The sequence below is a fragment of the Ostrea edulis genome, chromosome 2 (assembly GCF_947568905.1).
Source record: "Ostrea edulis chromosome 2, xbOstEdul1.1, whole genome shotgun sequence".
Lineage (NCBI taxonomy): Eukaryota > Metazoa > Mollusca > Bivalvia > Ostreida > Ostreidae > Ostrea > Ostrea edulis.
In genome coordinates, this window is record NC_079165.1 from 28,869,982 (window position 1) to 28,888,562 (window position 18,581).

At 36.2% G+C, this 18,581-nt stretch overlaps 2 protein-coding genes across 2 annotated transcripts in view; both read left to right on the forward strand.

The window, feature by feature from the left end:
* LOC125678269 (prolyl 4-hydroxylase subunit alpha-3-like) overlaps nt 1-5,875 on the forward strand; it is a 6,679-nt gene extending 804 nt beyond the window's left edge. The window contains exons 2-11 of the mRNA XM_048916582.2: nt 637-688; nt 786-916; nt 1,214-1,378; nt 1,949-1,995; nt 2,114-2,234; nt 2,327-2,377; nt 3,970-4,065; nt 4,365-4,433; nt 5,555-5,651; nt 5,746-5,875. Coding sequence (XP_048772539.2) covers nt 637-688; nt 786-916; nt 1,214-1,378; nt 1,949-1,995; nt 2,114-2,234; nt 2,327-2,377; nt 3,970-4,065; nt 4,365-4,433; nt 5,555-5,651; nt 5,746-5,825 — 909 coding nt within the window. The 3' untranslated portion in view covers nt 5,826-5,875. The remainder of the gene's footprint in view (nt 1-636; nt 689-785; nt 917-1,213; nt 1,379-1,948; nt 1,996-2,113; nt 2,235-2,326; nt 2,378-3,969; nt 4,066-4,364; nt 4,434-5,554; nt 5,652-5,745) is intronic.
* Nucleotides 5,876-12,375: 6,500 nt separating this feature from the next.
* LOC125682016 (flavin-containing monooxygenase 5-like) lies at nt 12,376-18,442 on the forward strand. Its single transcript, XM_048922391.2, has 9 exons — nt 12,376-12,529; nt 14,001-14,118; nt 14,536-14,750; nt 15,099-15,255; nt 15,351-15,493; nt 16,437-16,534; nt 16,967-17,426; nt 17,628-17,793; nt 17,879-18,442. Exons 2-9 carry the CDS (start codon nt 14,001-14,003, stop codon nt 18,145-18,147), a joined length of 1,626 nt encoding a protein of 541 aa, XP_048778348.1. The 5' UTR covers nt 12,376-12,529; the 3' UTR covers nt 18,148-18,442.
* The last annotated feature ends 139 nt before the right edge of the window (nt 18,443-18,581 follow it).

An 18,581-nucleotide genomic window follows, 5' to 3' on the forward strand; every position in this document is an offset into this window, starting at 1 on the left:
GCAAATTTAGTAAATAATATGTTTCCATCCATTTTACTAAAATCTCTTTCATAATCCACAAGATTTTGACTACACGTGCATATAAAAGTATGTAAACAACATGTATCTAATAAATATACAATCAACCTTAAAACCCCTAGGAAATACTAGTAATTCTGATTTCTATGATTTTAGACCAATTACTAAATCCTCAATTCAGTATGCCTATTTGAAACTTTTTTCTATATACTGTTTTTTCTTCACTACATGTAATTCATTTAATGTTTGTGATCCTTTCATTGTTGTGATCTCTTGTGGGGAAAATAATGAAGGGATGATTTACTGATTGACGTTGGTATAGATGGCCTAATTTAAGGCATGGTTGTTTAAATTGTTTGCACATGGATTGGTTAAGGGGTGGGGGTAATTTGGCGTAGAATTAAAATACTTCTATTTCCCCCATAACACTGATAACTTAGACACTTATTTCTTATATTTTGTGATTTAAATTTTTATGTCAAGCTGAAAAGTCGGTAATATAATGAATATTTAGAATCGTTGATTACAGAAATGTAGGTTTAATACTGATCAAATATTGGTAAATGTAAAATGTTGATTCATCGAAAAAAAAACCACCCAACCATGTTTTACTTGTAGATCAAGATGTCAAAGGCTGCTGGGAAAATACTATCGCCTTTTCTATTAACAGGTTTGTAAATGGACAATTTTTTTTGAAATGATATAATTTAATACTAGAAATCTGTAAATACGAAATTATTTTTTATTATAATTTTCTATTATTACAGATTACAGACTGATTAAGCCGCGTTTGATAAAGTACGAAACGGAGGCAAGGCATGAGATTTCATCGACAGACACATTGAATATAAAACGTACTCTATCCGGCACAGAACAGCTTTGTCAAAGCGAAACAAAGGTGATTTTTATGAAGAGTATATATAAAGCTACTGAAAACTAACAGGATATATTCATAGAATAAGTTTAGTGTATATGATACTTCATTTCTTTAACTATTTGTTTAAGGTTGATCTAAAGGCCTTCGCTATGTTTACTTTTTTTTTCAAAATCTAAGTTTGATTTAAAGTAAATATCAAGTAGTCTTGGCCTTTTATATTATTATTTTTCTAAGTTAGAGTGTACATTGTTATATGTAGTATTTTTTAAATAAGATTTAAAGTCTCGAGAAATATTATCATTTTCTATACGTTTACAGACTTCCAAAGAACAATCCAAACTGTATTGTACTCTACGGAGAACTGAAATTCCATATTACGTGGTCAAAGAGGAAGTTCTCCATGTTCGACCGCGGGTGTTGCTATTCCATGACGTCATATCCGATGACGACATTAGAAATTTGAAGAAAACCACCATTCAACAGGTGAAAGCTACGACCAGAAAATTTGTTTGTTTACAAGGTCAAACGACTCGCTTGACAGTCTATACTAATGTAAATAGCCGTTATGTCGTAGTCTTGTAATTAATCATGTCGTCATCAGGTAATCATAACCTAAATTAAGCTGGCTCTTTAATCCGTAGTATTAAAGAACATGATGACTAAATTTAAAGTCGAGTTCGTATTATACTGGTAATGACCCGTTGCATTGGGTGAATGTTCTTAAAGTTGCCATGTCTGGTACCATGTCTGGTACAAAAAAGATATCCTATATGATGTAAACTGTACAATTATAATCTATGAAATGATTTGTGAACAGGTCCATGGTTTTAAAATATTCTTCGTAAAGCGAGGCGGAAGGCATGTAAACAAATTCTATTTTGATCAGTTTCTTTGTCACACCGTATATGTACGAACATTGTCAGTCATTCGATTAAAAAGTGATTTCTCATAATCCAGGATTAAACATGCTGCTAAATCTAGGTTGAATTATCTTCTCTATACAACTTTACTCGCCGTCTGTTAAATCTTGTGTCAATTATCTTCTCTATACAGCTTTATTCGCCGTCTGAAATATACTTCAACGACGCAGGAATGACAATGTATGTATCGGTGTGAAATTTGATAATAATGAAATGCATGAATTTCTACCAAACTTAAAAAAAATAAAAATAAACATGTCACCCCGATCCCCATCTCCTATAAAATTTATAATTTCAGATACCAATTAAAAGACAGAAAATTCAAGAGGTTATCGGACAAATTGAGCAGAAGAATGTCTAGGATAACGGGACTGAGCAACCAACTAAAACCCATTCAAACCGACGCTGAGAATTTTCAGGTGAAGCGTCTCTTAATGTCGTTTTGATAACTCCTATTACTGCATGCACTGTGTCCAGACGTGTTTCATGTTTTGGCTGTTACAATTTTTAGGTGATACATTATGGACCGGGCGGACGGCTTCCTGAAATCAGTGACTGTAGGGTAAGTAAAACACTGTATGACGTCATATAGAAGTCTATAACGTCATTAGATTAAGTAATTGTTGGATATGTATGACGGCATCAGACTCAGTCACATGACCAAGTTCGATCATCAACTTTAGTAACTAGAGTTGAACCAACGTATTATCAAATCGCCTTTGGTTGAAACGGAAGAGGTGTCACTGCGCATGTCTGGTATACCACTCTGCAACCTAGGCTTACAGAATGTTGAACTTAAGTAACCAGACATGCTCACTGAAGGTCCGGAAGCAAGCCAGGCATGCGCAATGAAGTTTCGGAAGTCAACTAAACAACTACTAAAGTTGATGATCGAACTACGCTTATAGAGTCTCGTTCAACCAGACGCTCAGCTGTCTTTGTAAATGTCCGACTCGTAGAGTTTGAAATAATGAAAAGACAACAAAATGATAATATTACCTACTTTTCGCCTCAAAATAACAAAATACAACGCATTGTAAAATGGCACAAATCAGCCACCATAGCTAGCCCTTAGGCTAGCCGCTACGATCTTGAACGCAGCCTACAATCAACATTATGAATAAAATGCTATCTCTCTGCAATATTGCATTGTAACATTTCCCCCCAAAAATTATGACCGTTACATCTGATATTTCTAAACAAAATGTTGTTTACTTCATCCAAATAGAGGAAAATTTGGCTCTTAGCGAAAATTTTGAAAATGTGTGGTTTTGTATGAAATATGTAGTAGAAATTTTCTTTGGGAACATACTTATGACCAAATACTGTATCTGTTAAAGACTAACGACAACGTTTGTAATGTCAGAACGAGGTTTACCAAAATACCGGTCTGATTGGTTGATTCAACATACTTCCAAAATGACAGATGATAACACTATCGAAACAATTTGAAATCGAATTTTGCCGTTTGAGGTTAATGATTTACAACTAGAGTGTAATAAACTCAGTGACTATAGGGTAAATATAGCTATATGTGACATCATGGTGTAACTGGCGTCATAGACTCGGTGAATGTAAGAAATTGCCCAAAGGACTATGACATCATCAAGTTAGGTAATAGTTGGGTAGTTATTGCAATCGATAACGCACCAGGAAAGTTAGAGATTTCATAGCATATTGACAGTTCTTCATGAAAAGTGAAGTTAACAAACAGTGATCAATCTCATAACTCCTATAAGCAATATAAAATAGAGAGCTGGGCAAACACGGACCTCTGGACACACCAGAGGTGGGATCAGGTCCCTAGGAGGAGTAAGCATTCCCTGTCGACCGGTCACACCCGCCGTGAGCCCTATATCTTGAGCAGGTAAACGGAGTTATCCGTAGTCAAAATCAGTGTGCCAAGAACGGCCTATGATATTTATCAGGTTTGACATTATTTAGACAATAAGCAAATCACTAGGGGGAATTATAATTTTTAGTGTCCAAAAGAACGTTACCTTTAATAATTGAATTATATTTGTACATAAATTGATGTTGCTTTTCTCCGCGATATTGAGCTTGATCCACTTTGGAGATGTACAATTATTGTATTTATCTTTTATTGTGTTTATTGTATCGGCTATCAGTACTTTCAGTTCTTTGATTTATCAGACGGAATCCCTGTGGACCTGTACAGAACATGACCAGTTGCCTCTAGCTCCTTATGTACGATATTCGGGAGACAATATAGCAACCTGGATCACATTTGTAAGTGTAATATAAAATTTATTAACCGAATACCTAAAACTGCTTGTTCAAAAGCAATACAATGGAAAGAACACCATACCTTGAATTCAAAAATAGCTACACTTAATCATCTTCGCTAGCCAAGGGTTTACGATCGTAAACCCTTGGCTAGCAAAGATGCACTTAATATGCATTGTGAATCTCACAGTGTAGCAATGACATTTGAAATTTCATCAGGAAAACAAGTATCATTTGTTATAGCTCAGTTGTTTATTTGTATAAAGTTACCAAATAGTACTAGCCTTCTTTTTCCCCAAAAGTTGAATGATGTCAAAGAAGGTGGCGCCACAATAATGCCAGCCCTCAAAGTTCGGGTCCCTGCTGTTAAGGTAAGCATGAAAATCTCTATTTATTTCAGAAACTACCGTAACATTTGATTCTGTGGTTTTTGCGTCGATATCACCTCCTTCTTTTTCTAGAAAGCCTTCCTTAAGGCACAGGAAGTGATACAGGAAGTGACGCACCATTCAGAAGTCAGATGAACCAAAGCGTTTTATTGTTAGAGATTGGAATAGCGAGTTTCCATATTTTATTGTTAGGGATCGGAATAACGAGTTTCTATATTTTATTGTTAGAGATTGGGATAGCGAGTTTCTATATTTTATTGTTAGAGATTGGGATAGCGAGTTTTTATATTTTATTGTTAGAGATTGGGATAGCGAGTTTCTATATTTTATTGTTAGAGATTGGGATAACGAGTTTCAAATACAGTAAAACATGTTTATAATGAGCACGCTTATAACTTTACGCTTATTGCGAAGTGATATCTATTCGCGTATTCTATATATTTCTATATAAGAAAGTAACGAAAATAGTATTGGATATAACGAAGTTAAGCGTTTGGCAATTAATACACATTATTACATTAGTTATAATTGAAGTAAGATATGTATTTCATCTCTTGCAATGTGGGTATGTACATTTACAGAAACATAAGTAACTGTTAGGATATGACAAGCTGGCAGCCCGTGTAAACTTTATTCGATGTACGAGAAATGAAGTGGATCGAAAGAACGAAAAATGTAACGAGCAAATATTTCATACATATATTTGGAAGTATACCTCCGGACACGTTAAAGTCCAGCGTTCTCCTCTTTTTGTTTTAAATCACTGTCTAAATCAGAAAACATGCGCGAAGTGTTTTGGATGACCATACACATTTTGTAGAAGCGATGATACGGTCAGTCACTCACAATTATAACCTTGACAATGTACATTTCATTCCTTGAAAATTTTTCTGCTTGATATTCTATGATGTTTCGAATATTGTTGAAAATTTGCGTGAAATATATAATACCGTTTTTTGTATTGTGGTGTCACATTAAAACAGTACAAACATTAGATGTTGATTTTATCAAGTTTATGATGGAATGTTAATATTTTTAAATGCATGATTTTCAGCAAAATACATGTACAATGTAGTTACATCATATGAATTTCATTCTTGTAGGGAGCTGCTTTATTTTTCTACAATTACAAACGCAGTGGTGACTGCGATTTACGTACTCAATACAGAACGTGCCCTGTGGCTTTAGGAACCAGGTGGGGTAAGTGTTATCGTCTGCATTGTTACATTTTCATCTGTTTTACTTCATTGTAAATTGCTGATTAATCGTCATTAATTCGTTAATTTGTCTACAGATGCTGTGAAATTGATCAAACAAGGTGGACAAGTGTTCCGAAGACTATGTGACACTTCCATGGACTCCAAAGATGACTAATTCTCTTGTAATTTATAATCAATCTGTCATGTGCAGTGGTTTTTAATGAAAAAAAATCTAATATTACCTGACTCGCTAATACTAGTAGTAGGTGTTTTATCGTTAAATATTAGGAAACAATTAATCGCTTGGTTATAATTTTTTGTAGTGGTATAATATTGTGATATTATATACAAAATTTCTTTGAACTCATCGAAATCAACTCATCGACAGGGTCGACGGGAGATGCCTACTCCCCCTAGACACCTGATCCCACCTCTGGTATATCCAGCGGTCTGTGTTTGCCCAAATCTCTATTTTGTATTGCTTATAGGAGTTATGAGATTGATCATTGTTCGTTATCTTCACCTTTCATTTAACCATCGAGCATGTATCTCTGCTGGTGAACAGTCTGCCCCCGATGATACTTGTCGCTCGATATATGTTCTTTCATGAATATACACAATAACGATACAATACTGTCTGACACGTCGCCCAGTATAAAAAGGTGTCACTCTGTGGAGTCAATAAGGGGCACAGGCTACAACTGTTTGGTTTATGTCCCTCGGATTATCCTTCGAGATATCAAAGATTTGCCGTATGTACAGTTAAATAATCATCAGCTTTGGTATAGAAATCAAAATTCATACACCGAAATTAAAGATTGTCATGTTCCTGCAAGAGATATTTTTGATGATTCCTTTTCAGATCTCATGTGCTCGATCTTAAAATGTTCTGTATAGAATTGTAAAACTTGTGAAATACTGATCACTAGAAATTCATTTAGAAGTAATCTCACTGGACGTAGTTTCTGTACCAAAACTTTTGAAACCTGTAAATCTTCTAACGTTGTCTACACTATCGAGTGTAATCTATGCGACTTAATTTATGTTGGAGAAACTAAGGGTTCACTTAATAAATATTCGCACAAAACTCTACTCTGTTCCATTGAGAGTTTTACATACGTTATTTCAAGAAGCCACAGTTAGTTTATATTTGGATTTTCCAACACCCGAGTATAGACTGAACTCTGTGATTAAGGATCTTGCCAATCACAGGCTGTTTAAACCACCACGGGTCATGAATGATATTCCTTCCAAATCGTGCCGCCAGTTCCTTAAGCTCAAATTTACAAACAAAGGAATAGATGCCGTCAACATAAGCAACATATTCTTCGTCATAAAAAAGTTCAGTCGTGTATTCCAACTATTTCAAATTCAAGTCTACACCCAGTATTTCCTACAAATATACTTCTACTATTGCATCAAAACTTTTTAATTATAAACAAACTTTGCAGTGTCTAGTTATAGACCATCTTATACTTAATTCACCTACGTGTTCTTGTTCTTCGTTCAACTATAGTTCAGTTGGACAAGTCATTACTGGCGATGTTGATATAGTTGAAAATGAGGACCTCAAATCACTTATTCTAAAAGGTCCAAATACAGAGAACCTCGGTCTTTCAATTGGCGTCAGAACTTCATTTCTATTATGAATTCTATCGAGGATTATGCTAGACGATGGGCTAAATATGAAGAAGAACTTGATACATTGTCAGAATGGATTAAACGTATAAGAAGAATATCAACATGCCGCATTAGACATATGAAGACAAAAGTACGTACCATCTATCCTTCTGTGTTTAGTAAATCAGAAGTGATTAAAAACATTAGATAGGTTACATGAGGAATATGTTTTGGTTCCAACTGACAAAGCTTGTAACAACATTGTCTTTGTTTGTAAAGCTCATTGTTACAACTGTATTTTAAACGAACTTGGCATTACTTCCACTTTTGCTAATTGTATTTATACTCCAACTGTCCTTTCAAAAGACGAAATTCTTTAAAACCTTGCTTCAGTTTTAGACACATTTAATATCCCAGTCAATGGGTCGGATGGATATGAGTTACCGTATCTATATTGGATTTCTAAACTTCATAAAACCCCTTGTAAAGATACATTGCTGGATCCAGTAAATGTTCTACCAAGCCTCTATCTTTGCTCCTCATCATAGATAGGCTGTGCAACTACATATGCCAGAAGTGGTGTAAATCAAATGTGGATTCTAAAAAATTCTAAAGAACTTTTAGTAAACTTGAAATCACAAAACTTTTCTCAAATCAACAAAATCAAAACGTATGGCTTTTCAACTCTTTACACGACCATTCCTCACGATAAATTAAAGACTAGACTTTTTGACATCATAGAGAGTTGCTTCTTCAACAAAAATGGAAAACGCAAATATTCCTATCTAGTGATCAGTCATCCAAACAATTACTTTGCTAAACGCCACCTTGATTCCACGCACAAGTACTCTGACGTTGAAATAAAAAATATGCTGGAGTTCCTTATTGACAATATCTTCGTGGTCTTTGGTAATCAGGTATTTAAAAAGTCTGTTGGAATCCCCATGGGCACGAATTGTGCTCCTTTGTTGGCTGACCTGTGTTTATAATCCTATGAAGCAGAATTTATTCAAAAACTTCTACATGAAAAGAAAAATTCTCTTGCTGTGGCCTTCAATTCGACATTTCGATATATCGACGATGTATTATCTATATACTTAGATATTTCATTGAAAGTAGACATTAACGGCAAACTGACAGCTGAACTGCATGACAAACGGAATGATTTCAGCTTCTCCATCGTCAACTTCTCATATTTATGTAGCAATATTCCATTATCACCTGCGTATGGTATTTATATCCCAACTGATTCGATACGCAAGAGCTTGTTCTGCGTATGGACAGTTTCTATATCGAGGCGAGCCACTGTCAAACAAGTTGATGGTACAGGGGTTTCAACAGTCTCGACTGAAGTCAGCATTTCGCAAATTGTATGTTCGTTATAACGATTTAGTTCGTCAATATAACCTATCATTGGATCAAATGCTGTCTGACGTGTTTCATACCGATTGTTAGGCCGTTCTTGGCACACTGATTTTGACTACGGATAACTTCGTTTACCTGATCAGGATATAGGGTTCACGGAGGGTGTGACCGTTCGACGGGGGATGTTTACTCCTCCTAGGCACCTGAACCAAACTCTGGTGTGTCCAGGGGTCCATGTTTGCCCAACTAGCTATTTTGTATTGCTTATAGGAATTATGAGATTGATCACTGTTCGTTACCATCACCTTTCTATAAACAATAATAATTTTCATTCATATGTCAATTCAATATATCCCCGTGAACTCGAAATAAAAGACACCATAGAGTCTTCCACGTCTGCTTCATACTTAGATATTTTATTGAAAGTAGATATTAACGGCAAACTAACAACTCAACTTTATGACAAACGGGATGATTTCAATTTCTCCATCGTTAACTTTCCATATTTAATGTAGCAATATTCCATTATCACCTGCATATGGTGTTTATTATATAACTCAACTGATTCGATACGCAAGAGCTTGTTCTGCATATGGTCAGTTTTTAAATCAACCAGGCTACTGAAAAACAAGTTGATAATGCAGGCGTTCCAACAGTCTCGTTTAAAATTAGCATTTCGCAACTTCTTTGGGCGTTATAACTATCTAATTTGCCAATACAACCTATCGTTGGGTCAAATGCTGTCTGGCGTGTTTCGTGTCGATTGTTCCGCCGTTCTTAGCACACTGATTTTGACTACGAATAACTCCGTTTACCTGATCAAGATATAGGGCTCACGGCGGGTGTGACCGGTCGACAGGGGATGCTTACTCCTCCTATGCACCTGATCCCACCTCTGGTATATCAATCGGTCTGTGTTTGCCCAACTATCTATTTTGTATTGCTTGTGGGAGTTATGAGATTGATCACTGTTCGTTATCTTCACCTTTCATATTTAAGATTTGTGACGTATAATCATTTGAAATCTTGAGATTTATGTGGGGTGATGAACATGAAATCTTGTACTATGGAAGTCCTGAACCGAACTTGTTATTTGCTAAATGTTGTTTGCTGATTGCGCAGTCCCAAATTGCTTAAATGATTATTGCTAAATGCTGATTGCCAATTGCTTTTAACTGGTTGTCAATTGTTGATTGCTAAAGGACTATTGTTAACTGTCAATTCACAATGATAATTGCTAAAAGTTAACACCCCTAAATGGTAAGCCACCTGTCATTCAAACATTTAACAATATATCTCAGGCGGAGTGACATCTGCAGAGACTGTGTCTGGAGGGACCCCAGAGAGGTGTGTTGATAGCAATAACAGTCAATTAATACGGGCATTCTTTAGATCTTGAGGAAGCCCAGTATACTAGAGATTTGATAGCATGGACCTGTCCACAACTGCTATTTTCTCGCAATTATTATCAATGCAATTTCAATATAATTGTATTCTTTTCTCCTTTATATACATGTATTATAAATTACACAATCAGAAATCAAACAATACTTTGCACATTAATTTCTAAAATTTGTAACTTACAGAAATAATTTATGTTATCAATTTATGACAGCTCTATATTTATAAAAGAAATTATTCATTCAGCCAATGAATGAGAGCAAGAGAGAGAGAGAGAGAGAGAGAGAGAGAGAGAGAGAGAGAGAGAGAGAGAGAGAGAGAGAGAAGAAAGAGAGAGAGAGAGAGAGAGAAAGTGGGTGGTGGGTGTAGACTGTGTGTCGGCTACCGTTAGAAATACAACCATTAGACAAACACTATCACCACTGAAACTCTGCAGACGCCCCTGAGACATGTCCTGTGTATATCAAAAGTATACATAACACCCTGATCTTTTGGCCTGGTAAATAACAATGACCATAGATGAACTCCGCCCACATCCAGTGACCCGTGAAGAAACCATACGGTATTATTTTTGGGTCTTTAAATATAAGTTGGTATGAAGAATGTAAAATTAATAATAGGGCAAACACGGACCCCTGGATACAGCAGAGGTGGGATAATGTGCCTAGGAGGAGTATGCGTCACCTTTTGACCGGTCACGTCCACCTTGAGCCCTTTTATGTGTATCTGATTAATATTAAAGGTAATTTGCTTAGTGATAATTTGCAGTTGCTTTAATGCCAAAATAAGCTTTCAAAATGGCTTCAGTAATTGACAAAAAGGATAGCCATTAATGTACCTGTACTCACCCCTCTCATGGAATGTTACTTAACAAATTGAATCACCATCTTTGTGACTGGAAGCGCTCAAATCTCGCGCACTCTCGTTTACGAGCATACAGCAAAAATTAAAGAAAAAAGAAAAAGTCACGAAAATTCCTTTTGTCTTCATTCTGATCCAAACAGGATTTTTCATATTGATATTTGAATCTGTTGCAATAGAATTTGTATGAAATTGAAGACATTCGAAATTTTCCCCACATATCTTGATAAAAACGAAGTTTTAACGAAAAAAATTCAACCATCACTTTTGTTTTCACAAAAAGCAGTCTGAATTCGCGTTTAACGAGTAGCAACCAGCAATTAGTAATAGGCATTCAGCTCTTGTGAATCAGCATTTGGCAATTAGCATTGGGCAAAAGACATTTGGGATAGAACTTTTCCAATCGGTATATTAGATTGGGAACTAGAATGTTGCTTCCTGATTTCCATATCACACATTCAATTTATATTGATAAATTAGTGATGTTAATTTGAAAATCTTTGATATCTTATGTTTGAAATCTTATTTAACAAAGTTATATCACTTAATTATATATGGAATATAACTAAATATTTCAAATGCAAATCATAAGCTTTCTAATATATATAGTTGGAATAAAACAAGATTTCAAATAGAAAAAAAGTTTTAAAATAAGATTGTAAAAAAAAAAATAATGATATAATCTACATGTCAATCCCGAGATTTTTAAATATACATAGAATATTGTGGGTATTACGCAGCTTTTGACTTTGCACTCGCATTAGAAGGCTGGAAAAATAATTGAATCACAAAAGTTTTCACAAAAACACATTAAAATGTACTTTGTACGTCGCAGGATTTATTATACGCTTATATCCAAGGGATGAGAGCGGGATAGCTCTTTACATGAAACCCTTGACAGGGAAATTTCTCCTCGGACAAACATTCAGAGAATGGTTCCCATGTGTAAGCGTTTTATTATACACTGCACTAATGAATTTCGTTTTTTTTAAGGCATATGAGTGCATGAACTGCACTGCTTCACATCGGCATACTATTCATAAAGCAACGTGCTTCATGAAAAGTATGCCAACGTGAAGCTTGGCAGTTCATGCCCTCACGTATTTTTATCTTTTACTTTCTACTTTCATTCATGAGAAAATGACTATCATTACAATTTGTATATCAAGACGATTGGAAATGTAGATATTGCGGGGTGAATAGCATGTTCTATACCCCGGGATTTATAGCGAAAATTTCAGAGTATAAAAAGTTATTGTACTTATCTATATAGTAGGTACTTATTCAAACAGAAGCAGATAATGATAATTAATTATTTCTCTAATTGATCGAATATTTCATTTTCCGTGCCTTTTTACAATGTGTTTGAAAATCTTTATTGATATTGATCAGAGATTATGCAGGTAAATTTTGACATATCACACATCAGTTCACGCCCACTCTACGTGACAACTATATGGCATGCATGCAGTTTTTACAATCTCTGCGCTCCATACATTTTAAAGCCCACATTCTGAACCGAGTTAATTTATCACTGTGCTATCTTTTATAATAAACATCAAAGATGTAATCGAAGGTAGTTATTGCTGGTATGATTGTGTTGATCAGCTGACAGCCACTAGACTGCAGAAAGTAAGTACATTTATGTATTTTTATTAGTTTACTGGCTAGAATATCGCCAGCACCTGTGTTAAGTAGAAGGATCAATAACTTGCCATGTTTATTTACTTATGGAAGTCGGCCTGTTGTCTAAAGGAAATACACACACCGAGTGATAATTCTGTTGTTGTAATGTTGTAAAGACGATGACCATGAGGGTATATCGCAATACGCCCGTCTCCTTCACAGTATACGGTAGCAGGTTCTCGTAACCATGTCCAATTTTAATCGTCATTATAATTATCATATTGGTTTACTGACGATGGAAACGTTTTTCGGTCATGACTTTGGCAAATGTTTGTAATGAGGTTGAAAATTTGAGGTTTTAATATTTAATGTCCCACGCTCTCGTTTCCTAAGTTTATAAGCATACATGTATAACTATCAGAAAGATAGTTCGGTGCGTAACATCGTTTTGGATTGACGTGGGGGAGAACAGGTTTTATCACATACAATGTAACAGTACTGTTTCAGGGTTCATAGTGCGAGTTCGGAAAAAAATATATTGTAAAGGTCAATCATGTAATGTATACATGTATTCATGTGCCACTTAAAAAACAACACGGCATCCTTTGAAGTTGGCGACGCTATTAAAATTGACGGCAAAGGGCATGCAGCTGTCACCAAATTGGTTCAAAGAGGATTTTGTGTTAATAAGCGGTATTGACTTTGAAATAGGAATTTCAAGCGACAGACTAAGTTTGATACCCCAGATCGTGACGGATCAGACGACATCAAACAATAACGACGCGAAAATCGCCAAGGCTCGGGAAATATTAAATATGGCAAAAAATTCATATGCCATAAGCACTCGTTAAAGATCCCCTCTCTCTATTTATCTATATATTGCCTACCTATATATCTATCTCTCTATTTATCATGCACACAATTATATCAAGAATTATATACTTTTCCTGTCTATTTAATGTCAATATCATTACATGTAAAGTATAAAGTAAACAAAACGTGCTTGTTTACTTTATAAGCTATTACATGTGCAGAAACGCATTGTCATATGAATTTATGGATAGCACAGTAGATATAATATGAATCGTAAACAACATCTGATGTACTGCTTAAATTTCAAAAGCATGACCTTGCCCTTTTACATTTAACAGAAATATGAACTTGAATTGATCGATATGCAAGATTGCATTGCTGCAGTTTTGATCACGTGACATGAATCTATGTTCTTGAAAGAAGGATTATAACATAATTCCTCAAGTGATATTGTTCTTTGAACTTTAACCTCGGAAGTTAATACACTCTCATTGTCATAGAAATCGAATACAAACTACAATGATAATCTGGATACACAAAGAATATTGGAACCCTTCTACCAGTGGTATTGAACCCTACGTGTATCTAAACCGTTTACATTTAACATTGAAAATTAAATGGAACTCATGTATCTCTAAACGACATCATCCTGTTTATCTGTCAGATGACGACAAAGAAGCGTATAGCTGTGATTGGTGCCGGGGCCAGCGGCCTGACCGCCATTAAGTGCTGTCTGGATGAGGGGATCACTCCCGTCTGCTTCGAGAGGACGGAGTACATAGGTAATTATACCATTGTGTAAATCAAGCTTCAGTCATTAAATCTATGCTTTCTGGATATACACGGGTGTAGCGTAGTGGTTAATACACTCACTTCTCACCGCCGAAACCCGAGTTCGATCTCCGTGATCGGCACTGGTTGTGTGTGGTCTGTGATCGCCCGCTCGGACATGCGAGTTTCCTCCGGGCACTCCGGTTTCCTCCCACAAAATGACCCCCTAGCACCACCATCCGTGCAAGTCGGTAAATATAGTACTAACGTTTATTGTTATTTGTATATCCGACTTTAGAAATAAAGATTAATATCATTATCAACATGGAGAGGGCTAGCCTTCAAACCATTAAACAGTCTTTAAAACAGATACTGACTGTTTATTAAATCACCCGTGAAACCATTCTGTTACTTTCTATTCATCGAAGGCGGGTTGTGGCACTACACAAATAATTCACATGACGACCAGGCCTGTGTGATGAAGTCCACAGTTATCAACACCAGTAAGGAGATGATGTGTTACAGCGACTTTCCTATCCCCAAGGAGTATCCCATCTTTATGCACAACTCTTATGTCCTCAAATACTTCCAATTGTATGCTGAGAAATTCAACCTCCAACAGCACATCAACTTCCGGACTGAGGTAAATAAACTGTAACAAATTTTATGAAGTATTTTAGATATAAGAAATGAAGTTCAAGGTCACAGGTTAACGTTCATATTCTATAGGAAAGGATTTTTAGATAACATATCAATCGTAATATGAATTTTTGCAATATTTTACATGAATCTCAAAACACACATTGATGACGTAACCTTGAATTTTAATATTTTGATCTGAAAGTATTCTGTCATGTTTGCGACGTTTTATATTCGTCCAATCATAATTTTATACAAATGTCATATTTCCTATATCATTCTTCTGATATGTACACAATGTTTGGTATGTGAGAGTTAATAAAACCTTTGGTTTTGTCGTCGGTGATTATAGGTCTTAAGCATAAAACAAAACAAGGATTTTAAACAGAATGGATGCTGGGATATTAAAACACGTGATCTGAAAACCAATGCTGAACATGAGCAGACGTTTGATGGGGTTTTGGTCTGTACAGGACATCATGCGAACAAAAACGTCCCCACATTTCCAGGTAAAGCAATTTTATTTAGACAAAATCAAAATTGTTTAAAAATAGGTTGTAAATGATTCTTGATTTGATCATTTAATTTGTTTTCAACCACCAAGATTTAGATAAATTCAAAGGGGAGATAATTCACTCACATGACTATAAGACTCTCAAGGGATACGAAGACAAACGGATAGTAATTGTTGGGATAGGAAACTCCGGAGGGGACGCTGCAGTGGAACTCAGCCGTGTCGCCAAACAGGTATCTCTTCTCATCGCCCAGTAAACTGAAATAAATCAGTCGTGTCGTTAAACAGGTACCTCTCTTCTCATTCTCCAGTAAACTGAAATAAATCAGCCGTGTCGCCAAACAGGTACCTCTCTTCTCATTCTCCAATAAACTGAAATAAATCAGCCGTGTCGTTAAACAGGTATCTCTCTTCTCATTCTCCAATAAACTTCTGAAATAAATCAGCCGTGTCGCCAAACAGGTACCTTTCTTCTCATTCTCCAATAAACTGAAATAAATCAGCCGTGTCGCCAAACAGGTACCTCTCTTCTCATTCTCCAATAAACTGAAATAAATCAGCCGTGTCGCCAAACAGGTACCTCTCTTCTCAATCTCCAATAAACTTCTGAAATAAATCAGCCGTGTCGCCAAACAGGTACCTCTCTTCTCATTCTCCAATAAACTTCTGAAATAAATCAGCCGTGTCGCCAAACAGGTACCTCTCTTCTCATTCTCCAATAAACTTCTGAAATAAATCAGCCGTGTCGCCAAACAGGTACCATTCTTCTCATTCTCCAATAAACTGAAATAAATCAGCCGTGTCGCCAAACAGGTACCTCTCTTCTCATTCTCCAATAAACTGAAATAAATCAGCCGTGTCGCCAAACAGGTACCTCTCTTCTCATTCTCCAATACACTGAAATAAATCAGCCGTGTCGCCAAACAGGTACCTCTCTTCTCATTCTCCAATAAACTGAAATAAATCAGCCGTGTCGCCAAACAGGTACCTCTCTTCTCATTCTCCAGTAAACTGAAATAAATCAGCCGTGTCGCCAAACAGGTACCTCTCTTCTCATTCTCCAATAAACTGAAATAAATCAGCCGTGTCGTTAAACAGGTACCTCTCTTCTCATTCTCCAATAAACTTCTGAAATAAATCCAGTTAACAGGGTGATGATCAAATCTCTTTCTGCAGGTGTATCTAAGTACGCGGCGAGGCTCGTGGGTCATAAACAGAGTGGACACACACGGATATCCTGTGGATATGCTGAGGACAACGCAGTTCAACTTCTGGTAATAGACTGAAATTACTGAAGCAAGTATCAAATGTATAAAAGATTCAACGTTTTAAGCATTAATGTCTGTTACAGGATGATGCGCAACATTTTACCTGCATCTGTCACTATTGTGTCTGTTACAGGATGATGCACAACATTTTACCTGTATCTGTCACTATTAATGTCTGTTACAGGATGATGCGCAACATTTTACCTGCATCTGTCACTATTTGTGTCTGTTACAGGATGATGCGCAACATTTTACCTGCATCTGTCACTATTTGTGTCTGTTACAGGATGATGCGCAACATTTTACCTGTATCTGTCACTATTAATGTCTGTTACAGGATGATGCGCAACATTTTACCTGCATCTGTCACTATTAATTCTGTTACAGGATGATGCGCAACATTTTACCTGTATCTGTCACCATATGTGTCTGTTACAGGATGATGCGCAACATTTTACCTGCATCTGTCACTATTTGGATTACTGAAACCAGACTGAATCTGAGGTTTGATCACGCGACCTACAGCCTGAAGCCGGATTTCCCCCCGCTATCCCAGCATCCAACTGTTAACGACGACCTTCCCAACAGAATCATCAGCGGGAACGTGATAGTTAAACCCGACATCAAACGCTTCACCGAATCGGGTGTGGAATTTGATGATGGCACATCGGAAGACAACGTCGATGTTGTGTTTTTGGCGACAGGATACATTTTTGGGTTTCCATTTTTGGACAAGTCTGTGCTGGAGGTGAAAGAAAACAGGGTGAATTTGTATAAATGGATGTTTCCCCCCGACCTGGAGCACGACACTTTGGCGGTCATTGGGTGTATACAACCTTTGGGAGCAATCATGCCAATTTCGGAACAACAATGCCGACTATACACAAGAGTTGTGAAAGTAAGTTTTTATGTTAATTGATATACTCTTGAATATAAATCCATGCTTTGAAGTTTTTTGTACATATTTTAAGTATTTGCTATGAATAATAATATGAAATTTACATATTTTATTGCTCTTTGATAGTAAAATATTTTAAATCGGAATAAAGTGCGCTCATTCTCTGGTTTTGGATTTACTTTTACATGCTGAATTATTCAGGGAGAAGTGAAACTTCCATCCGCAGAAGAAAAGTGGCAAGACATAAGAGAGAAAGTGACAGCGATGACCAAACGCTACGTAAAAAGTCAACGTCATACCATACAGGTGGACTTCGTGGTTTACATGAACGAGCTAGCGACTATGGCGGGAAACTGCCCAGATCTAGGTAAGTACTTCCGGTTTATTTCTGTTATGTAAACGTGAAATGGCACTTCTTTATCAATTGATCAATTGTTTTTTTTACTTTGCAGTGAAGCTGTTTTTTAAAGACCCCCGCCTAGCCACGACCTGTATTTTCGGTCCCTGCACTCCGTATCAGTACCGACTTGAAGGGCCCGGGAAGTGGTCAGGAGCCCGAGACAGCATCTTAAGCCAATGGGACCGAACCCTGTACCCCCTAAAAACGCGACCCCTCAAACTTTCCCCTAAGCAGTCCCAGATGAAGTTTTTTTTCTTCTTTGTGATTCTTGTGGGACTATTTTCATTTGTTACACATTTGATTTTTTCTTTGTTTGGGTAAATTATATTCTTGAAGCAAGACTTAGTGCGAAGTCACGGACATTTCTTTGTGAGTCATCAAAATAACTGAACTTCATCACATAATACTCCAGAAAAATTTGAAATTAAATATGGACTAAATAAGATATTTAGAAAATGCTTATGAGATTACGTATAAATCAAAGATATTGACACTAAAAAGCATTGCTGTCTTGGTACAGATTTGTATATTGTATAGATCCCTATTGTACATTTATTGTGAACAAAATATGTGACTTGATTTTTCATGTCATAACAATAAATGATATTTTATATTTCATTATTTCATTACTTCTGAGTCCGTTGCAATGTTTGAAATGAATAGAGTATATTTCCAAACCTTGGGTCCCATTGTCATTCAAAATTGATGGTCAATGATATTCAGTGATTGCAAACGTTGACATTCAACATAAATGT

Coding starts and splice junctions, on each gene's coding strand:
- LOC125682016 (XM_048922391.2), top strand. CDS start 14,001: ATGACGACAAAGAAGCGTATAGCTGTGATTGGTGCCGGGGCCAGCGGC. Junction 14,751..15,098: donor ACATCAACTTCCGGACTGAG/GTAAATAAACTG, acceptor CGGTGATTATAG/GTCTTAAGCATAAAACAAAA. Junction 17,794..17,878: donor GGGAAACTGCCCAGATCTAG/GTAAGTACTTCC, acceptor TTTACTTTGCAG/TGAAGCTGTTTTTTAAAGAC.